At 41.3% G+C, this 22,484-nt stretch overlaps 1 protein-coding gene across 11 annotated transcripts in view; it reads left to right on the top strand.

The window, feature by feature from the left end:
- Positions 1-22,484, top strand: part of DLG2 (discs large MAGUK scaffold protein 2) — a 1,468,504-nt gene that overhangs the window by 1,032,530 nt on the left and 413,490 nt on the right. For all 11 annotated transcript variants that reach the window (XM_073336088.2, XM_073336097.2, XM_073336081.2 and 8 more), the window contains one exon: positions 5,731-5,855. In XM_073336088.2, the coding sequence (XP_073192189.1) occupies positions 5,731-5,855 (125 nt within the window). The remainder of the gene's footprint in view (positions 1-5,730; positions 5,856-22,484) is intronic.

Genomic DNA, 22,484 nt, shown 5'->3' with positions numbered 1-22,484 from the left:
TAAAGATACAGTACAGGTTTATTAAGGCTTAGTGTATTTTTGGCTAATGATTTATAAATCATTTCTTAGCTGTTCAAGATGCTGCTAACTCATATGTATTATTTATCTTGCCTAGGAGTGCTTGTCATAGACTAGGACCCCACTGTGGTAGGCACTGTAAAAATCCAGAACAAAAAGACAAAAGAACAAAACTAAATAAAAAGACAAAAAAACCCAAAGAATGTTCTGTACAAATCCAGAAGAATCTAAGTGTAAGACAAGAGGCAACAGATGGATTAAGACAGTCAGATGTGGGGGGAGTACAAGGAAACAGTGAAACGATATGGCCCACATGATAGGTTGCGATGTCAGCACACCAGCAGCTTAACAGTTGTCAAGTTTTATACAGGCATCACAGCAAAGGAGAGTTTGAAGGAGGATAATGAGGTAGCTCTGCAGATGCTTAAGGGAGCTCCTCTGAAATGTGAGGGGCAACATGGGGGAAATAAAGGGATTGTTTGAAAATTTAAAAAATGAGCAACATCTCCATATTAAATAAGAGAAAATATGCAGGGTATAGGGATAGACCATGACGGATCTTGAAAGTGAAGACAGGTAGCTTATGTTTCACGTGATAGGGAAGTGGGAGCCAATAGAGGGATGCAAAGAGAGGAGTGACACGGGCAAAGTGATAAATTAGGAAAATGATCTTTGTAGCAACATTTTGAATGTTCTGAGCAGGGGATTGGACTAGATGACCTCCTGAGGTCCCTTCCAACCCTGATATTCTATGATTCTATAAATGGATCTGAGCGGAGCAAGACTGCATTTGGCAAGGCCAGAGAAAAGGGTATTGTTGTAATTGAGGTTTGAGGTGATGGAAAGCCTGGATGAGAGTTTTACCTATGTGGATGGATAGGAAAGAGAGATTATGCAGAAAGAATTGGTAACAGTTAGCTATAGCCTGGATGTGAAGACGTAGAGAGAGGTCCATGCTGAAGATGACACTGAGATTACAGGCCTTAATGACAGGTAGAATGGGGGTGGTGTCCACAGTGACAAAAAGAGAAGGTAGCAGGAAGGAGAGAGATTAGAAGCTGTGTTTTGGTCATGTTGAGCTTGAGCTTGCAACTACACATCCACAAGGAGATGTCAGAGAAACAGGCTGAGATTTTAATTTGGACAGAAGGAGACAGGTCTGGAGTAGAGAGGTAAATCTTATGAGTTGCCCTCATAAAGATGGTAGTTGAACATGTGGTTGCAGATGCGATTACCAGCATATAAAGTATAGAATGAGAAGAGACAGGGAACCAGGGCAGAACCCTGATGAGCCCCCACAGAAAACTGGTGGAGAGGAGGAGGAGGAGGAGGATCCTCCAAAAGCCATGTTGAAGGAGCAATTATAGCAATTGGAGGAAAACCAGGAGAAGACAGAGTCACAGAAGCCAAGGGAGGACAAGATTTCAGAAAGAGGCACACCGTCGACAGCTGATAGGTCAAGGAGGATGAAGATGGAGTATTGGTTCTGAACTTTGGCTAGAAAGAGGTCATTAGAGACTTCGACAAGAGTGATTTCACTGAAATTCCAAGGGTGGAAGATGTACTGGAGAGGGTCTGGGTGAAATTGGAGGAGAGGCGCTATGAACAGTGATTGTAAACAGCTTGTTCAATGAGTTTAGAGATGAAAAGGAGATGGGGCGGTAGTTAAAGAGGCAAGTCGGATGAAGGGAGGGGTTTTTTTAAGATGGGAGAGACTAAAGCATGCTTGTATTGTGAGGGGAAAGAGACAGAGAAGAGTGGGATGCAATAACTGGGAGAAGTGGAGGGGTTAGAGGAGGAGAGCAGATGAGAAACTTTTGCATCTGACTAGGTAGAAGGAGAGAGTTATAGAAGGGAAAGTGGGGGAAGGGAAGGCAAGCTGAGGGGAGGGAGAAGGTCACGTCTTATTTTGTCAGTTTTCTCTTGGTAGAAATGGGCAAGGTCCTGTGCAGAGAGAAAATTTCTCTCTAGGTTGGCAACACAGATTACAGTATTCATTTGAGAACCACAAAGAAGAAATTACTGTACTAGGCCACTTGCTTTTCCCAATTTACTTTCATGTGTAGGAACGTATATAGAGATATAGCAAGCTAGTCTGACAGCTTGCTGATCCTGTTGATCAGGTCAAGGATTGTGACCAGATTAATTACTAGCAATTTTCTGGATCTGAAAGTGCTAGGAAGGGGTGCTGCCCTATTCTTTTCAAAGGTTGCTCCAAGAGGCAGAATCAGAATAGTCTTGCAATACAGCTGACATACATCTATGGATAAATGTCAGGGGCTGGCAGTGATTCACTTGGAAAGCCTGCAGCAGTTTACCATATCATTACTTACAGTGAGCATTGTTATAGTTATTAAAGCTGAGAAGTTAATGTGGCTAAGATGGGAAAGGGCGGGGCAGGAGGGAGAGTGCACTGAAAGTGTGAAACCTTTTCAAAATAATTTCCTGCTGAGAATTTCAATGAACTTTTGGTGACGAGCTGTGACAGTTAGGCATACCCCACATAACAAGCAAGCTTTATTTGAAAAAAGCTCTTCAAGCATGGTGTTACCTTATACTGTATCCACTTGTGCTGCAGATCCAGCTAAAAATTCCTTTCTCATGCTTCCTTGACAAGCCCGCTTTCTTTTTTCTTGAGAGTAGGTTTTAGCGATTAAGATTAAATCTACTGAGAACCACGGGATGCCACGGATGCTAAGCTCTTCTTAAAAATTCGACCGGACACTTGACAGAAAAGCAAAGCTTACTTTCTGTTTTAGCGGTGCTTTAAGGCACCTGCGGTGATGCTGCATCTAAACTGGAGTGGCCATATTTCAAAAATGAGTGGTCTAAGGGCCCTCTGTGATCTCCATGACATCTTTACTTTGAAGATTCATCAGGACATTCACTGACAGTATGTTGTTAGGAAAACTCTTAGGGAAAGTATCTTAAAGTATTATCAAAGAGGGAGCCTGTGTTGTCTACATTGTGTGATCACGCATATTATAAAATATATGGAAAGTGAAATGAGCTGGACCTGATCTTAATGGATAAAAGGCTAAATCATGGGTTTATCATGCCATTTTAGAAAGGCTTAGTAACCCCTTGTAGAATATCTGTAAAATGTTCCATTTCCAATATTACAGCTAGCTGAATAGTATTACAATATGTATATCCCAAAATCCTTTTTGTCTATTATTTAGTCCAATATTGAACAATTATTCAGGACCACATATTTGCACTGGGCTTGCAGATTGCATTCAAATCTCTTAAGAAATAATAATGACTGTGAAACACTGAAAGAAAAGGAGTACTTGTGGCACCTTAGAGACTAACCAATTTATTTGAGCATGAGCTTTCGTGAGCTACAGCTCACTTCATCGGATGCATGCCGTGGAAACTGCAGCAGACTTTATTTATACACAGAGGATATGAAAAAATACCTCCTCCCACCCCACTGTCCTGCTAGTAATAGCTTATCTAAAGTGATCATCAGGTGGGCCATTTCCAGCACAAATCCAGGTTTTCTCACCCTCCACCCCCCCACACAAATTCACTCTCCTGCTGGTGATAGCCCATCCAAAGTGACAACTCTTTACACAATGTGCATGATAATCAAGTTGGGCCATTTCCTGCACAAATCCAGGTTCTCTCACCCCCTCACCCCCCTCCCAAAAACCACACACACAAACTCACTATCCTGCTGGTAATAGCTCATCCAAAGTGACCATTCTCCCTACAATGTGCATAATTAAGGTGGGCCATTTCCAGCACAAATCCAGGTTTTCTCACATCCCCCCCCCCCCCCCATACACACACAAACTCACTCTCCTGCTGGTAATAGCTCATCCAAACTGACCACTCTCCAAGTTTAAATCCAAGTTAAACCAGAACATCTGGTGGGGGGGGGATAGGAAAAAACAAGAGGAAATAGGCTACCTTGCATAATGACTTAGCCACTCCCAGTCTCTATTTAAGCCTAAATTAATAGTATCCAATTTGCAAATGAATTCCAATTCAGCAGTTTCTCGCTGGAGTCTGGATTTGAAGTTTTTTTGTTTTAAGATAGCGACCTTCATGTCTGTGATTGCGTGACCAGAGAGATTGAAGTGTTCTCTGACTGGTTTATGAATGTTATAATTCTTGACATCTGATTTGTGTCCATTTATTCTTTTACGTAGAGACTGTCCAGTTTGACCAATGTACATGGTAGAGGGGCATTGCTGGCACATGATGGCATATATCACATTGGTGGATGTGCAGGTGAACGAGCCTCTGATAGTGTGGCTGATGTTATTAGGCCCTGTGATGGTGTCCCCTGAATAGATATGTGGGCACAATTGGCAACGGGCTTTGTTGCAAGGATAAGTTCCTGGGTTAGTGGTTCTGTTGTGTGGTATGTGGTTGTTGGTGAGTATTTGCTTCAGGTTGGGGGGCTGTCTGTAGGCAAGGACTGGCCTGTCTCCCAAGATTTGTGAGAGTGTTAGCACTGGCTAGAACTTGGCATGTTGTACGCAAGTGATGTATAAGCTTCCCCACAAAGCTCTGCCAGTGCACCTCATTCCTGACCACCTAACTGAAATGCATTTTAAGGAGAAGAAATTGAGATGTGATAACAGAAATAGAGTTTTGGGTGGGTTTGATGAGCAGTTCTCTCTCCTCACTCAGATTGAAGCAGCCAGTTATCTGTGTCTACAAGCAGCACTGGCGATAACAAACCCCAGAAGTCTGGTAGGCAGAATAAAATCAGAAAAGTGTTTAAAATAAGCATATTGAACATATTTTACCCCATACACTTGGTGAACAAATTGTACATTTATCTGCAGTAGCTAATAGGGCTGTTGTAAGCCTGAATGCATGTGTGTAAAGTTGCCTGGATTCCTCAGATGAGGGGAGGCTAAAAGGGCACAGGTTTATATATCATTGCTCTTCAAAAGAATGTCTATGACCACAACTATTTTAAACTTGAAAACAATAACAATCAGTACATAATTCTCAAAGAGGTTCTAAAATTGCTGGCAATTGAGAGGAGGTTGGCACACTAGGTTGTGGGTGTGTGCAGGTATAGATACATGTAATAATAAAGGACTGTTTACCTGATACATTCCAATGGCTACTCCAAATAATTCATTTGCTGTTTTAAATATGCAGAAAATGTGTGTGCCAAAAATTGCTCATTTAAAATTTTTTTGGGATATGAGTAGTAGTTGCTTTTCAGCAGAAAATAATATATTTTAATTTTTTTCTTCTCCCGCATCCTGAGGTGCATAGGGCGTCCACCGTTTTATTCAGAGTTTCAGTTTATGTAGTGATGCTGTTGTTTCTTAGGCTGCTTTACTGGAAATTAAAGCATTCAGGTTAAAATTTTCAAAGACTCCTAACTGGTGTAGGAGCGCAAGTCTCATTGAATGTCACTGAGTCTTGGTCTCTGAAGTCTCTTAGGTGCCTTTGAAAATTTTATCTTTAATTATTACATTTAAGCTTGATCTTGCTTCTGCAGAAGTCTACGTGAGTTTTTCCATTGATTTTGGCAACTCTTCGTGTACTTTTCTAGCCTGCCTTGTTTTAGCTGACAGCGAATTTTTTCTGGCTGACTCATATACACCTGGAAGTATGGCACTGCTAAGTAAAAAAAAAGACACCTTTGAGAAGCAAGGAGACGCCACTCGCACACAGCAGCTAAGTTCTGAGGGATTCTAGCAGCGGATAAGTTTTTTGTTTTTCTTTTCCCAGGGTAATTCTGGACTGGGGTTCAGTATTGCTGGAGGAACAGACAACCCTCATATTGGGGACGATCCTGGGATATTTATTACTAAGATTATACCAGGAGGAGCTGCAGCAGAGGATGGAAGACTCAGGTAAAAACTTACTACATGACATGCATTTGGAAACTAAATGTACCATTATTAATTATTTTATAATGCTCAAATGTGTGCTAGGTGTTTCACAGAAGACAGACACATGGGGCTGAATTCTTCTCTTTGCTATGCCTGAACAAGCAGTATAAAGTGGCCAGAGAAGGTTACTGAAGAATTTCCTCTGTGCAGGGGAATTCCCTGCTGGCCTAAAGCTGCCAGAGGTAGCTCTGTCTCTTTCTCTGCATTAGCCATCCCACCTGGTTTGAGAGAGCACTGTGTGGGCAGGACAGGGGCATACCAGTGTGGAGCTCTGCCATGCCTAATCCTTACACGTACACACTTGAGGAACCTTATTCCAGTGGCATAGGTTAAGTCTTTCCCTGCACAGCCCTGACTTGTCATAGCTGGGCAGCACTAAATTTCGGATCCACAACCAGCTGTCTGTAGCTACCCTTTACACTCCCCTTTGGGGACTCCTTACCGTTCCTTGGCTGCAGCGGTGAGGTATGCTTTCTTCCATTTTCAGATGGCCTTTCTTCTCAGATGAGGACCTAACCACAGTGATGTATTCTGTTGCCACCTCCAGGCTAGGTTATTGCTATTGCTCTTGCGGTGAATGCTGCAGCCACATGGAAGCAGCAACATATAGCAGTGTACCTCTTTAAGCAACAACGGACAAAATGAACACGCCATCCCAGTGCTTGTGCTTTCCATTCATTTATGGACTGAATTCAAAGTCCTAGTCCTAATCTGCAAGGTGTTCAGTTATCTCCATGAATGCCTCACCATCTGCCAGCCACGAATCGTATGTCTACATTGCAATTAAAAACCTGTCTCTGGCCCATGCCTGCAGACTTGGGCTTGTGGGGCTCAGATTGCGAGGCTGTTTAATTGCAGTATAGATTTCTGGGCTTGGGCTACAGCCCAAGCTCTGGGACCCTTCCACTTTGCAGGGTCCTAGAGCCCGAGCTGCAGTCTGAGCTCAGAAGTCTACACTGCAATTAAACAGCCCCGCAGCCCAAGCCCTGCCAGTCCAAATCAGCTAGCACAGACCAGCCCTGGATGTTTAATTGCAGTGTAGATATCCTGTTCTCAGCCAGGGGTATGCTTACCCCTGGGGGTATGCAGAGGTCTTCCAGGGGGTACATCAAGTCATTCAGATATTTGACTAATTTTACAACAGGCTACATAAAAAGCACTACAAAGTCAGTACAAACTAACATTTCCTACAGGCAATGACTTGTTCTATGCTGCTCTATATACTGTACTATGAAATTAGAGTACAATATTTATATTCCAGTCAATTTATTTTATAATTATATGGTAAAAATGAGAAAGTCAGCAATTTTAAAGTAATAGTATGCTGTGACACTTCTGTATTTTTATGTCTGATGTTGTAAGTAAGCAAGTAGTTTAAGTGAGGTGAAACTTGTGGGAATGCAAGACAAATCAGACTCTTGAAAGGAGTACAGTAGTCTGGAAAGATGGCAAACCACGCCTTAAGACTTCTAATGCATCAGAGGGAAAATGTAGCTGGAAAGGCCCAGGATAAAATTCTCAGGCTGTGTAGCTATAGCGTTCTGAGTGGTAGGGTCTGAGTTGTAAGAATTCCTTGCCAAAGGAGATCAAATGAGCCTAAACCACACTACATTCAAAACATATGGTAGGATGCATCTTTTTTCCAAAGTCTTTTCCTACTAATAAAATAGAACCACGGGAAGCAGCTTTTGGATATTTCTTTTGTCATATAAGTAGCTATGTTCAGCACTATTACTGCTTCTTCTTGCCGTTAATTATTTGTAATATGGTAGCGCTTTGGGGCCATTGTGCTAGGCATTGCACAAACATAACATAGACCGTCCTGGTCCTGAAGAGCTTACAAGTTACATGTAAGAGGGCAGACAATGAGTGGATATAAGGAACCGGCAGGCGGGAGCACAAGCAGACATTGGCACTTGGAATCATGATAATAGGCACTCAAGATACTCGTTATAGTGCCCAGCATGATTGGGGCCTTCACCTCTAGACACTACCTCACCAGAAATAGTAAGAAATCCAAACAGAATTTATATATTAGCGGTTGAATTTCCAAACAGATCTACTAGTGAAGATGTTTAACTATTTTAACAGACTGTTTTAGCTATTTAAGCCATTGTAATGGACAGATTCACTAAAATTTTGCTTTAAACAAAGTACTGCCATTTGAAAACAAGTATTTAGTAACTCACTGCTTCGTTAATTAATGACCATGGACTCAACTCATGATTTCTTAGTAATTGTTGTGTTGTAAAATACTTAGAGACATTTTAAATCCACAAAAGGCAGAATACTAGTGCAGCTCTTAATCCATATTAAAAACAAAATTGGCAGTATTTCTCTGCAGCTCAGCAAAGGTTTAATACTAGAGATATAGTGAGTTAGTAAGACTTAAATAATTTTTTTTATAAAATATACTACATAATATTTCTAGCATGTTGTGAAATAAATAGTTCAAATTGAACTATAGTTTTTTTAAAAATGATAAAAGTGCTATTGGTGTTGTGTTTCTCACTAATTTGAAAGCTTCACTCATTCACAATGGGTCTGCCATCATTAGTGCAAATTATCTAGATGCAACTGTAGTTGCAATTTAATCTGAAGGGCAGGCAAGTGTGCTGCTTTCAGTAAAACTCTGTCCTTCCTCACTGAGAATGATTTTTGAGGCTTGCACATATTTACCTAGGCTTCTGTGGTTTGGAAGGAGGAGGAAAGAATTTCCATTGAAATTGGCTTTATGTAAAATCTGTAAAAACCTGAGCAGTTTTAGAGGAACATTCAGTAGTAGGAATGCTGATACAGATTTTTCAAGGCTCCTCCGTAGCTTCCTAATTAGACTTCAGCAAGTTGCCCAGAGCTCCTTGGTTGTTTCCCACATCAGTTCCCAACAAACTCTTTTATAATTTCATAATCTATAATAATTTGTATTCACCTTCCAGGCTCTCACATGCATACTGCACCATTATCTTGTCTTGTTTTTAATATAGTTTGCTATAATTTAATTTTTGTATAGTGAAGTGGCAGAGAAACTTCACATGAAGAAGCAAGTTTTCAACTGCAAAAATCTGGGCACAATGCCACAGATTTGTTTTCACATATACTCCATATTCTCCAGGTTCTTGGGGAGGGAGTCGAGGTGGGAATATTTCTTTTATTCCACAGCTCTAGTTTTCACACTACCACTTAGAATTTGAACTATTGCTTTTACTTGTGTAAGAGGATTCCTGATTTATCACCTGCTGTTCATATTCCTCTACTCTGCTCAGCATTACAGTGCTAGTGAATGATGCAGATTCTGTCCATCTTGTATGAAGACCTAAGAGTTATTTCATTAAAGATTTCCTGGGAGCTTTTTGTCCCATCCTCAGAATCCTCCTGTCCTTTCAAGGCATAATTCTGTTTTTCTGTCTGAACTGTAGCAGTAATCTCACTGTAACTTGGACATTCCGGAATGTTAGCGACCATTGCTGATATGTCATTGAAGGGATGAGTTGTCCCACGGTCATCTCAACTGTCCTTTTTGGTACTGACATTTTACATAGCAGTGTGTTTATCAATTGCACCCTCTCTGCAGAAACAAAACAAAAACAACATGCAGGAACAGCCAACAATGATGACCATGTGCCAGGTACCCAACAGAAAAACAGTTTAGAAAACTCTGAGCAGGAGTTTGTGATCATGGATAGAGAATGAAATATTTGCCTTTTGTCCATATCTACCCCAGATTCTGCCTCCAGGTTTTTTAGATTATATAGCAGAGTTGATTGTGTACATAGGGAGCTCAATTTGCTATCTGTTCTTAAACCCCAAAAGTCACTTGCACTATTTTTTTTAAGTGTAATCAATTTTGTTCTTGATTGATTTGAATAAAGACCACCGGATGGTGGGATTTTGAAAGTGACCTCCAATTTACAGCAAATGATCCTGCAAACTTGTCCGAACCTTGTTTACCTCTATGTATGCGATTAGTCCTATGGACTTCAGTGGGACTACCTGCATATGTAAAATTAAGTACAAATGTAACTGTTTGCAGGACTGGGCCCAAGGTGACTGGTTTTGTTTTTTTTTTATATATATACCGGGACACCATTTTAATGACCGTGTACAGTGCTCAATTTAGCTTTGTACTATTCTAGTGCCCTTATCCCAATGGAAACATGTCTTTTAAAAATAAGCAGCCATTTTATATTATATTCATTTTAATGGAATAATCAGTTAACATAGTGCTTTTTTCCTGGGAAAATCCCAAATATTTTACCACTACTATTTTTGCATTCACCACCACTGAAATGTAGCTGTCTCTGGAGTTGAGGGTAGCAGTCAAGCAGTGCAAGACACACGCTGCAGCCTCTGGTGCAGAGGATATTTTGCCTAAGGGCATTGGGAAGAGCACCTAATCTTACGAAAGCCGTGGAGTGTTTAACAATGTCCAGAAAGAAAAGACCTCAGTTCTTTATATTTCCTCTGATAGGGGGAACTTGTTAATTTCAGGTTGAATTGTATTCTTATGATCTTATTGTACCTTTATAACTATTGTAAAAAAACAAAACAGCCACTAACACTTAATTATTGCCACTGTGCTAGGCATTGTGGCTCTTCAGAACTTCCTGGCAACCACAGGAACAGAACATTCTGCTTGAGAAGCTAGAAGCACAGGTCCTGACCCTTGAATTTAAGGGAGAAATCGCCATTAGTCATTTGTGACCCACAGTGAAGTTCTTCTTCCATCCAGTAGATAGCAGTGTTACACTTACAAGGCAAATACTTCATTGCAATATTGCTACAGAAGTCCTGAGTTTAGACTGTGTACTTGAAGAAATAGAATTTTCAATAACTTATGGTTGAGTGACCTTTTCTTTCCCCCTTATGTTCTTTTGTCACAAAGAAAAAAAAAAGAAAAAAAATACCGCAGTCAATTTGGTTGCCTGGATGAAAAAAGGAGCTTAATTTACTATTACTACAGATCTTTTTAATGACTCACTCAGTCTATGGTAATTGAGATTCCTGCTTTACACAAGCAATCAATATTTAACAAACTCATTGTTGTATGTGAAAACTGTGGTGACCAGATTACAGACCCAGCAACCCAGTGCATTGACATGACTTAATCAGCAAAGGCCTCAGAAAAGGAATACTGAAAAGCAGTTCATTAGTGTAAATCATAAACTGAGCTAAGTCCCCACTCCCCACCCCACATTGTGACTGAGCTGTGCAGAATAGGAGTTGAGAACTCTTTTAACAGTAATAAAAATACACACATGAACTAAAGATAAAGCGTAAATTTGTTTTCAGTAGTGATGGACCAAAACTGATCTAAAATAAAAACATAAAAAATAAAATATATATAAAAAATAACCCTTCTGCTTATTTTTGCCAACTTCCACAATTGTGTTGCCAGTCTTGTGCTATTTGATATTTTTCTTAAAACCCCAGCTGCAGGGGTGATTTGGCTACCTGAGAATCTCAGCTTTCATTTAAGAGAGAAGAGAATATTCAAGCCCTCATGTTTGCCAAGAAAGGCTTGAAAATGTGAACCATATAATGGGTTAAAACCCAGGAAGCCAAAAAGAGAACGCCAAATGTATTATTTTAAAAACTCTTAAGATTTTTTTAAGCTAGTCTCATGATTTTGGGGGTCTTATTCATGATTTTTGAATGCTGACTGTTAGTTGTTGTCAAGGTTCCTCCCCCACTCTGAACTCTAGGGTACAGATGTGGGGACCTGCATGAAAACCTCCTAAGCTTACTTTTACCAGCTTAGGTTAAAACTTCCCCAAGGTACAAATTAATTTTATCCTTTGTCCTTGGAATATCCACTGCCACCACCAAACTCTAACTGGGTTTACTGGGAAACGTAGTTTGGACATGTCTTTCCCCCGAAAATCCTCCCAACCCTTGCACCCCACTTCCTAGGAAAGGTTTGGTAAAAATCCTCACCAATTTGCATAGGTGACCACAGACCCAAACCCTTGGATCTGAGAACAATGAAAAAGCATTCAGTTTTCTTACAAGAAGACTTTTTAATAGAAATAGAAGTAAATAGAAGTAAAAGAATCACCCCTGTAAAATCAGGATGGTAGATACCTTACAGGGTAATTAGATTCAAAACATAGAGAATCTCTCCAGGCAAAACCTTAAGTTACAAAAAAGACACACAGACAGAAATAGTTATTCTATTCAGCACAATTCTTTTCTCAGCCATTTAAAGAAATCATAATCTAACACATACCTAGCTAGATTACTTACTAAAAGTTCTAAGACTCCATTCCTGGTCTATCCCCGGCAAAAGCAGCATATAGACAGACACAGACCCTTTGTTTCTCTCCCTCCTCCCAGCTTTTGAAAGTATCTTGTCTCCTCATTGGTCATTTTGGTCAGGTGCCAGCGAGGTTACCTTTAGCTTCTTAACCCTTTACTGGTGAGAGGATTTTTCCTCTGGTCAGGAGGGATTTTAAAGGGGTTTACCCTTCCCTTTATATTTATGACAGTAGTACTACACAACTTAACATGAGTTTATTTGAAGGAATATGGATTAGATAATATAAATGGTTTGGGTTGTAATTAAAGCCTGAGCTGTACTAGGTTGGTGGTGGGACAGAGTCAGAGAGAAGGAAGTGGTGATACCTAGAGGTACATTCCAGGTGAGGTCCAATGGATGCTGATATGTCTTTTGAAAAGATGTAGCATATACTTCCTACAGTATGCCCTTTGCGTGTGCTACCAGGTGCCCTAGCCACATTTCCCCACTCCCTCCACAAGCATTCTTCCCCCGAGGCAGTTGAGTGCTGTATATATTGTCCTGTGCCCATGGAGCTCTGACAGATGTGTTATAACTGCTGCCTGTGCAGGGGAGCTAGGTTAGGGGATCATCAAAGACTTCTATGTAAGTTGAGTTGCTGTGGAATCATAATAAAATGTAGCCAGGCTGGTTTTCTACCCTAGATCTTAAAGCACTTTGATGTGGGAAAACATCATTATAAAGACAGGAAACAAGAACTGAAATGACTTACCAAAGTCAGAGAACAAATCAGTGGTAGACCTGGGAACAGAACCCAGGTCCCCCTGACTTCCAGTCTTGTGCCCCCTTTGGCTCAGCTGGCTGTCAAATAGCAAAGGGTTTAAGAAAACAATGTCTGTGTTCTCTGTACACTTCTTAGGCAAACCACTGGTGTGTGTTGGAGGATTATAATTTTACCTATGGATAAGCTGTAGAAGAAAAGGAACTCTGAAGAAATTAAGACCCTATTTTCATGCAAATATATTTAATAATATGAAAGAGAAATACAAAACTGTTTTAGGGAAAGAATTATATCCAATTGGAAAGGAATCTTAACATGTGCTTATATTTGACTTGAAATAGACCACGGGAAGGGCTGGAACTGATTCCAGTGGGATCAAAGCTTGAAGACTTAAATTGAATTAAAAGCATGAAATGTAATACCTCCTTCTACAGCATGGTCATAGAATAACCAGTTGCTTTTTAGTAATGTCCATTTTCAATATTGGATTCACCACTGGGTGATAGTTTGTTCAATTACTAGACAAGTATTTGGGGGCAATGTAGAGCCCTAAGGAGAGTTATTTCAAGTAATATACAAGTTTTTCAGTAACGAGTTGAGAGAGTCTCCAAATGAACTGGGGCTCGTGGCCATGCTTCATCTCTGTCACTGATCAAAGCATAAGAAAAGAGAGAACACACTTTGTGAACTACAGTGCCTCAATCACTGTTCTGTTTTATTCTATATACCATGCTCATCACTATAGTATCTGAGTGCCTTCCAGTAGTGCGTTAAGCAACGTGACTACACATCTGTCAAGTGTTTCTTTCTCTCATTCTCTGTTGGTTATGTAAGTTTTGGTCTTGAATTTAGGACATCAATACCAATATTTAATATGTTATGGCATAAAGCCTTCCCAAGACATTACTAATAATTACAGTACTGCTGCAATACATTGATTCATATCTGCACTATTTACAGACCTCTGACAATGCCATTAGTTCAGTACATAATTTAGTAGTAAGTTAATCAGGAGACATTCACCCCATTAAACAAAACATGCTTGTTCTGCAGATGTCCATAAATTAGAGCATGAATTATTGACTGCTCTAGCGTGGTTTGTGTTAGGAAGTTTATGAGCTCATTAACTTTGATCATTTTAGATATCTGTGTGTATTTTTTTATGCTGCCGTTAAAGAAAATATATCTTCTACTGATCCAGCTTAGGAAGAGTTTTCAAGTTCATAAGGACCAGACCTGGGAAAAATTGAATGTACCATAAATTAGCTGTGTATAATAAGCACAAACTAAAGAGGCTCCATACTCCCTAAGATCTATGCATTATATCATTTCAAACGTTGCTTTAATATAAGCTTATAACTGCACTCACTGAGACTTAAACATTCAGAATTATCCCCTCTTCCTCTCCCTGGTCCATGTAAAATACTGTAGGTAAACAGTTTTCCTCTCTGCTATTCTAATCACATCACGCTTCCCACACTGGATCCCTCCACTGGCTTCCTCTCTTTCCATATAGAGTTAGAGCTTCTTATCCTGAGCTATACAGTTTTGCCCATCTCAAGCCTTGTCTGTATTTCTGTTCTCCCATCTGTAAAACTCACATCTTTTGCTTAACATTCCAGTGCCAACTATGTGCCACAATATGGGTTTGATCCAGTTCCTATTAAAGTCAATGGGAGGCTTTCCATTGACTTAAATGGGGCCTTGATCAGGTTTGATATCTGTCATTAACCCACTGTCATTCCAAATTAGGGTTACCAGGCGTCCAGTTTTTGACTGGAACGCCTGGTTTAAAAGGGACCCTGGTGGCTCTCGTCAGAGGTGCAGCAGGGCTGAAACAGGCTCCCTGCTTGCCCTGGCTACATGCGGCCCCTGGAAGCAGCTGGCATGTCCCTGTGGCCTAGGCACAGGGGCAATTAGGGAAGCTCTGTGTGCTGCTTCCACCCCGATTGCTGGCTCTGCAGCTCCCATTGGCTGGGAGCCACTTCCAATGGGAGCTGCGGGGGGCAGTGCCTGTGGGCGTCGGCAGCATGCATTGCGGAGAGTCACCTGGCTACCCCAGTGCCTAGGAGCCAGACATGCCAGCCGCTTCCGGGAGTCACGTGGAGCCAGGGCAGGCAGGGAACCTGCCTTAGCCCCGCTGTGGCACTGACCGAAAGCTGCCTGAGGTAAGCACCGCCTAGCTGGAGCCCAAACCCCCTCCCAAACCCCTGCCCCAGGTCAGAATTCTCTCCCAGAGCCCGCACCCAAAACCCAGCTCTGAGCTCCCTCCCTCACCCAAACGGCCTCCCACAGTCTGCACCCTGTACCCCAGCCACCTGCCCCAGCCCTGAACCCACTCCCTGACTCTGAATCCCTCAGCTCCAGTGCAGAGCCCCCTCCTGCACTCCAAACCTCACATCCCCAGCTGGAGCCCTCACCCCCTCCTACACCCCAACCCCCTGCCCCAGCCCAGTGAAGGTGAGTGAGGGTTGGGGAGAGCAAGCAATGGAGGGAGGGAAGGGGGATGGAGTGAGTGGAGGGCGGGGCAGGAGTGGGGCCTCTGGGAAGGGGTGGGGCGGGGGGTGTCAAGGGTATTTGGTTTTGTGTTGTTAGAAAGTTGGCAACCCTATTCCTAATCCTTTGTGTTGTAGCTATCTAGTGTCAACTCCTAGAGGTATTGATTTCATTTTCCAGTCCTTTGGAAATGCTGACATTTCAACATTTGTTTTCATCCTGAAATGGAAATGTCATTGTTTCTTTATGGAATAGAAATTCCAAAAAAAAATTGATTTGGAAATGTCTAAATATTTACATTTTTGATTGAAATTAAACATTTTGACATTTCAAAATAAAAATATTTCATTTTAGTTTATTGAACTGTCCCCAAATACTTAATTTTGAGTCAGTTCAATATTAAACTGGATTTTCCAATAGTGGTACATTGCTTTATGAAAACTGTTGTTTGGGAATATGGTGACCCAGTTCTCCCCTATGGGCCAGGCTCCCTGGCTGGACACCACCTCCAGTAATGCAGCCAGAGTCATCAGACTACTGGCTTAGACCTGCTTTGCATTGTGGGATATATAGTCCTCCAGGGAATCCAGTCCATGGGAGACTATGGGGATTTAAACTGCGACTCCCACAAGCCAAGGTACTGATAGAGAAATATAGTTAATGCTGTGTTGAGTGGATTAAAAATAAAATAATGTGGGTCAATTTAAAAAAATAAAATATTCCAATTTGGGTCAAATCAACTCAAAATAAAATATTTAATTTAGAATTTCCCCCCAGAAAAATTATTATTATTTTTTTTTTGCAAAATAAAATTTTTTTGCAAACTTCATTTTATGGAAAATCATTGACAGAAAAATTCCAACTAGCTTTAGACTGGAGGGGGTTATACAGAACCTGGCTTGGCTTTTCCTCACCCCCTGGGAGGTGAGGGCTCCTGATCCATTTTTTACTGCTAACGGGGAGATGGGCCCCAGGTGCCATGTGGTCAATCTAGGTGTGGTTAGGAAGATCCTGGCTAATCTTTCTCTTCCCCTCTCCCCTAGGAACCAGCGCATAAGGGGTTGGTTACAAGGAGAACTCTGGCTCCCTGCCTATCCAGTGGTTGATCTGTGGGCAGGGTGGGGCTGGGAGACTGTAAAATTGCAGGGAAGCAGTTGCAGCAGCTGTAAGGAAGGGTGTGTTGCTGGAAACAGCGCAAGCCTCTGGTGGTTTTTTACCAAGGGCTCTGAGTTGCTTTGCTTTTGTTTTGAATTTTCCTTATGTTAATAAAGAAAACCTCTGTGGACAGGGATTTGAGCTGAACTAAACTTTGGGGTTTTCTTTTACATTGTAAACTGGCATATCTACCCACTGTCTCCTATCCCATCTGCCACCAGAGCAGAGGATGAGATGCAGAGGCAATGTGTCAGACCTGGGGGCTGTTGTCAAAGGAGAAGGCTAGCTTAGCTGTCTTCACACATCATCCGACCCCATTACAGCTTTGGTAGCTTCCCAAAGTTCCCAGAAGAGCTGGCTGGAGTATGACAATTCTGTTTCACAACTTTTTAGATTTTTTTTGTTCTGCATTGAAACAAAAACAAAGAAAAGCTATAGAACGTTTTCATGAAAAGGAATTGTGTTGAAACATCCATTTTCAGATTAGAAACATCAAATTTTTGATTTGTGTCTCTCTGTCCAGTCAGAAGTGACTGGTGAGTATGCCCTGGACCCAAGCAGCCTTCCCACTGAAAATTTTGCCTCAATCTGAAACATTATGGGTTCAATGTCAAGAAAAGGTCTGATCACATCTAGCTCCCAGTTCAGTGTGAATTTGATGGTGGCATGAGCCCAGATGTTTATGTTCAGTTTTTATTTTGGCAGGCTGAAAAATTTCACTGAGTGATGCAAGTGAGAGAAGGGAAATAATGATTTTTTTTAAAACAGTTTAATTCCAGCTAAATCAGACTAAAATTTCATGGGACCAGAAAAAAAAAAAAGGCATTTCTCTAGTCAGAGGGCTTTCTCACTGCTGAATTTCAAAGGCTTGTTACAAATAACGAAGGTATATTTAAAAAAAAAGAAGAAAAAGTCACAGGAATGTTATATAAAGGAAAGGGTTACATTAAAAGATCACTACCTCTTCACCCTCCATAACTTTCAAAGACGTTCTCTGCCAATTTCTACCACTGCTTCTTCACCACAATTAAACACATCAACATAATTTGGAGTTCAGACACATTATAGGCACATTATACCCTATTTATCTATTTCATCCAATAGTACTGAAGGGGTTAACACACCTATCTCAGCAACATGTGTTTAGTACCATCTCCCTGCAAATTACAATAATAGTCTGAGATTGCTGCAACAGCAGAATGGTGCTATAATGCCAAACCCAAATTGATGTTTCATCAGCATTTCTGTGCACTGCTATTGCAATTACAAGTATTAAATAGCTCAATAATCACTTGTGTGGGGGGAAAAGGCTTCCTTGATTATGTAGCTGGGAAATCAGCAGGTCTTTACAGAGACTATTGTTAGTGAAAAATATTACACATCTGGTACCATATAAAACAGTCGTAGTGCTGTTTCCCTCTCAGGGTCTTCAGAACGCTTGGCATCCTTTCCATTTTTTCCCACTTTCCACCAAGTATGAGAATGATAGTTTGGTTTAACTTGAGTCTTCATTCAAAGTTCAAACCAAAACAAATCCCTTTTTGCGAGACAAAATTCTCTTTTAAAAAAGGTTTTTATTTTTAGTCACTTTGTTACTTCCCAGGTCTAACCAGAAGTGGAAGTGCCAAAATACTAAGAGATAGGTGGTTTCTGTATTATTGCTCCTGCTATCAGAAATCTCATCTGTGGTTTGGACAAGTGTCTGTTCAGACAAGTGTCTGAACTTGGGGAGTTCAGCGAAGCCAAACAGAACCAACTTTTGCTATTACCAATTCCTTCACCCAGTTTTCTTCCATATTTACTGTAAATGTTAGAGGGCGGGGGGGTGTGTTGAAATTTAGTGAAACATGGCATAAAAGTCATTGATATGAAAATCATGTCACACATAGTTCCCTTTTGCTCTGACATGCTGCTTGCTAGTCTGCCATGTCATACACCAAAAGCAAAGCTTTTTAGTTCACTAATTTGCATGGTTCTAGAAGCAGTGGGCCCTGCTGCTCAGTTTAAGTATACAACCTATTGTTGATGCACTTGAGATGACAGAGTTGAGTACAGACAAACCCAATCTTTGTCCTTTTTATTGTATTTATTAGTTTGGAATATCTTGCCTTGATCAATCCACCACTGAAGGGAATATTTTCTACATTGGTGCAGTACTCGTAGTTCCGTCCTCAGCTTGCTACATGCTCTTTGGCAAGACTTTCATTCCTCTGTGCTTAAGTTTCCCCATTGTAAAATGGGTATAGTGATCATCATCTCCTGTGCCTTGTGGGGCTGTTGTGCAGCTTGCTTCCTTAGTGTTTGCAAAGCACTTTGAGAGCCCAAAGATTAAAGATGCTTGTAAATATACCACAAGTGCACAATAGCTTTCTGGGTTTTCTGTTGAAACTGGTTTTCCTGCACAAACATGTATGTGTTTCAGATATCCTAGTTGGAAGGATTTTATCTAAGGAGCCTGTGTTACATCTGGTAGCTGCAACACATCCTTATCAAAGACAAGTTTCCTTTCCCTCCCTCAGATGGACCCAGAGGGTATGTCTGTACTGCAATTAAAAACCCACGGCTGGTCCGCGTCAGCTGACTTGGGCTTGGGCTGCGGGGCTGTTTAATTGCAAGGTAGACTTCCAGGCTTGTTCTGGAGCTCGGGCTCTAGGACCCTGTGAGTGGGAGGGTCCCAGACCTTGGGCTGCAGCCTGAGTTGCAACATCTACACCATAGTTAAACAGCCCTGTCCCTGGAGCCCAAGTCAGCTGGCAGAGGCCAGCCGCGGGTGTCTAATTGCAGTGTAGACATACGCAGAGAAACCAGACCAAGATACTAGGCCCTGAGGCCATTCCCTCTGCACAGGGAGTAACAGCAGCAGCCGCAAGGAACTGGGGGGAGGACTTTGCAACCCCTAATATCCTTGAATTTCCTTCCTCAAAGCAGCTAGCAGCAGATGCATCTGAAGGCAAAGGGGGTAAGTCAGGGCCTTCCAACCCTCTCTGCCCTGTACCACACCCAGAGAGATTTACCCAGAGCACTTTAGTCCTTTCCCCACCCTCTACCAGCAGCAGCAGCAGCAGCTAGGAGGAGCTTCACAGTCCCTTAGCACCATGTTCACACAGCTCATACTTAACAGGATTTCTTTTTTCTCGTTTTCCATCTCACCACTGCTAATTGGTCCGTTTATCCCAACCCCTTCCTGCCACAGCTACCTAATCCTTCTGCTCTTCTTTCTAGGTCCCCAGAGCACCCCTCTAGCCTTTGGGCTAGAGGTGAGGGGTGTTTTTTGTGAACAGAGGTGTTCTTCCTGGCCAGCTGTTGTCTCCTCTGGCTGCCAAAGCCATCTATATAAGACTCCCCCTGACCCAATACCTGTGCAGGGAGTGAATGTGCTAGGGGCCAAGAAGGGAGAGAGACTTGATGAGTTCCTGTATTTTAGGGCAAGGGGATGGGCGAAGAAGCATAGATGGGAGAGAGAGATGGGAGCTGGAGGAGGGGGAGTTAGAGGACAGACAAGGGAAATGGAAAAGAGGGTGGGGAGGGTTATAGAGAGTGAAGCTGAAGAGAAATGGAGAAAGGGAGCAGTTCATTTTACAGACAAAATGGGATTGGGAACTGCCCCTGCATTGGTTGCAGAGGGAACAGGGATTGTCATCTGCACCTGAAGAGGTGGAAATAAAATGACTACAGATAAGTACACAAGTTCACAGAAATTGTGCAGAGTTTTGTAACCTAAAACAATTATTTAAACAGATCTTCATTAGAGTGACGTGGACCAGGCCAGCCTGAGTGCTAGTCACCATCCTGATCATGTTGCTTGGCTGCCATATCCCTTTCACTCATGCTTTGTCTGTGTTTCTACTTTCTCAACTGTGAGCTTTTTGGGGCTGGGACTGTGTTGTGTTCTGTGTTTGGAATGTGTTCAGCATATCTTGGGTATTATAGCAGCATTAATAAATAATAAAATAATAATAATGAATACTTAATTTTAAAAGGCTGGGAATGGGTAGATGAGTGACCATGTATTTGTCCAGTGTCCACACTCCTGTCCAGAAAATCTTTAGACCTGATTCTCCTCATACTTACACATGTTCTACCCTGGCTTAACTCCACTAATTTAAACACAATTACTCTTGATTTAGGAGGCAGGAGACTCAGGATTTATAAGCCCAGATTTACATTTCATAGGTAGTAAAAGTTCTTTGATTTGGCATTTGCACTAGTGGATCTAACAAAGGGAAGAATTTATCTTTAAAGTGGCAATATTAACTGTACTTTTGTATGTGTGTTACAGCCATAACATTTCTTGGACATAATGGTATATATTAAGCGTTCTTTGTCTATTGGGGGGATTTTTAAAAAAAGAATAAAGTGACATGAAAGATTATAAAAACATGTACAATATGTACCTCTGTATGTATCATAATGATCCATACTAGTATATTAGTTGATGATCATATCAGATTCTTAATATATACTTAACAAGAACATAAGAACGGCCATACTGGGTCAGACCAATGGTCCATCCAGCCCCACATCCTGTCTTCCAACTGTGACCGGTGCCAGATGCTTCAGAGAGAATGAACAGAACAGGGCAATTTATCAAGTGACCCATCCCCCTGTCATATAGTCCCAGCTTCCAGCAGTCAAAGGTTTAGGAATACCTGAAGCATGGGGTTGCATCCCTGACAATCTTGGCTAATAGTTGTTGATGGACCTATCTTCCATGAACTTATCTAATGGTTTTTTGAACAAGGCAAAGTCATTCTATGAAGCACTATATGGTTTGGGAGAGTTTGCTTCCCTCCACATGTGTTACTGTGTCCGGTGATATCAGAAGAATTGTCTGATCTTGATATTTCCTTGATTTAAACAGGAGGTTATGGATGGCAGGACTTCCTCTGTGAAGACCTTAAAGTTTCCCCTGTTCTTATCTGCTAGAGCCTGAAATCCTTTTTGGTGCAAGGCACTTCTGCTTTCCTGGGCTCATATTTAGGGAAGGGAGTGGTGAGGAATTTTCATTAAAAAAAAAGCAACAATTAACAAGGATCCTGCAGTGTAGGCACTGAAGTGAGTCGGAGGGAGGTTGGATTTTCACCCACGAATGTACGGCTGTTGGGGAGAACTACTCAGGTTTGTATGGAATTTTCAGCTGTCTTAATCTAGAGGATATTGGTAGCCTGCACCTAAGAGTTCAGGATGAATGCCGTTTAAATAATCCTAAATAAGTAACATACTTAATGTCATATAGCTGTATTAAGAAACATCTGAAAGTTATATAGCTTGGATAGAAATACAAATGACAGGTTATTGTGTATGTAGATTAGTAGTTTTGAAACATTAATCACTCAAAGGTTCAGATTTCAGCTAAAATGATGAGTATCAAAATCAGTTAGAGAACGGTTCAGACTAATTGCTTGCCAAATTTTTGAAATGAATAATTTAAAAGCATGCAAGTGCAAATAATACATTAAACATGAGTAAATTTCAAAAAGTCAGGAGTACAAAAGTGGCCATTTTTAAAAATTAAGTTTTTCCTTAAAAAAAAAAATTTCCTAAGGGTCCCTCTCCTATGAGAGTCTCTCAAAAGGTGCCAACTTCAGCACCTCATAAGAACCCATTGCCTCACAGGATCAGGCCTGAAAGGATTTTAAAACCCCAAATATATATTGAAGTGTACAAAAGTAACAGGGAGCAATTACTTTTACCATACTGGTGTACCATCAATTAATATTTTACAAAGAATGCTTGATAAATATTAATCTTCCAAACATCCCTGAGAAGCTCTCTTCACAGACAGGAAAACTAGGATAGACAGATCCCAGGGACTTTTCCTGGGGCACAGGCAGTAGCAGCATCACAGACTGAAGGAGCTTCTAACTCCTTCCTGCATTCAGGCCATCATTAGAATGTGCCTTTCCCTCATGTACTGAAACTA

The sequence above is a fragment of the Lepidochelys kempii genome, chromosome 1 (genome assembly GCF_965140285.1).
Source record: "Lepidochelys kempii isolate rLepKem1 chromosome 1, rLepKem1.hap1, whole genome shotgun sequence".
Taxonomy (NCBI): domain Eukaryota; kingdom Metazoa; phylum Chordata; order Testudines; family Cheloniidae; genus Lepidochelys; species Lepidochelys kempii.
This window is presented reverse-complemented; position numbering and strand designations above follow the sequence as displayed.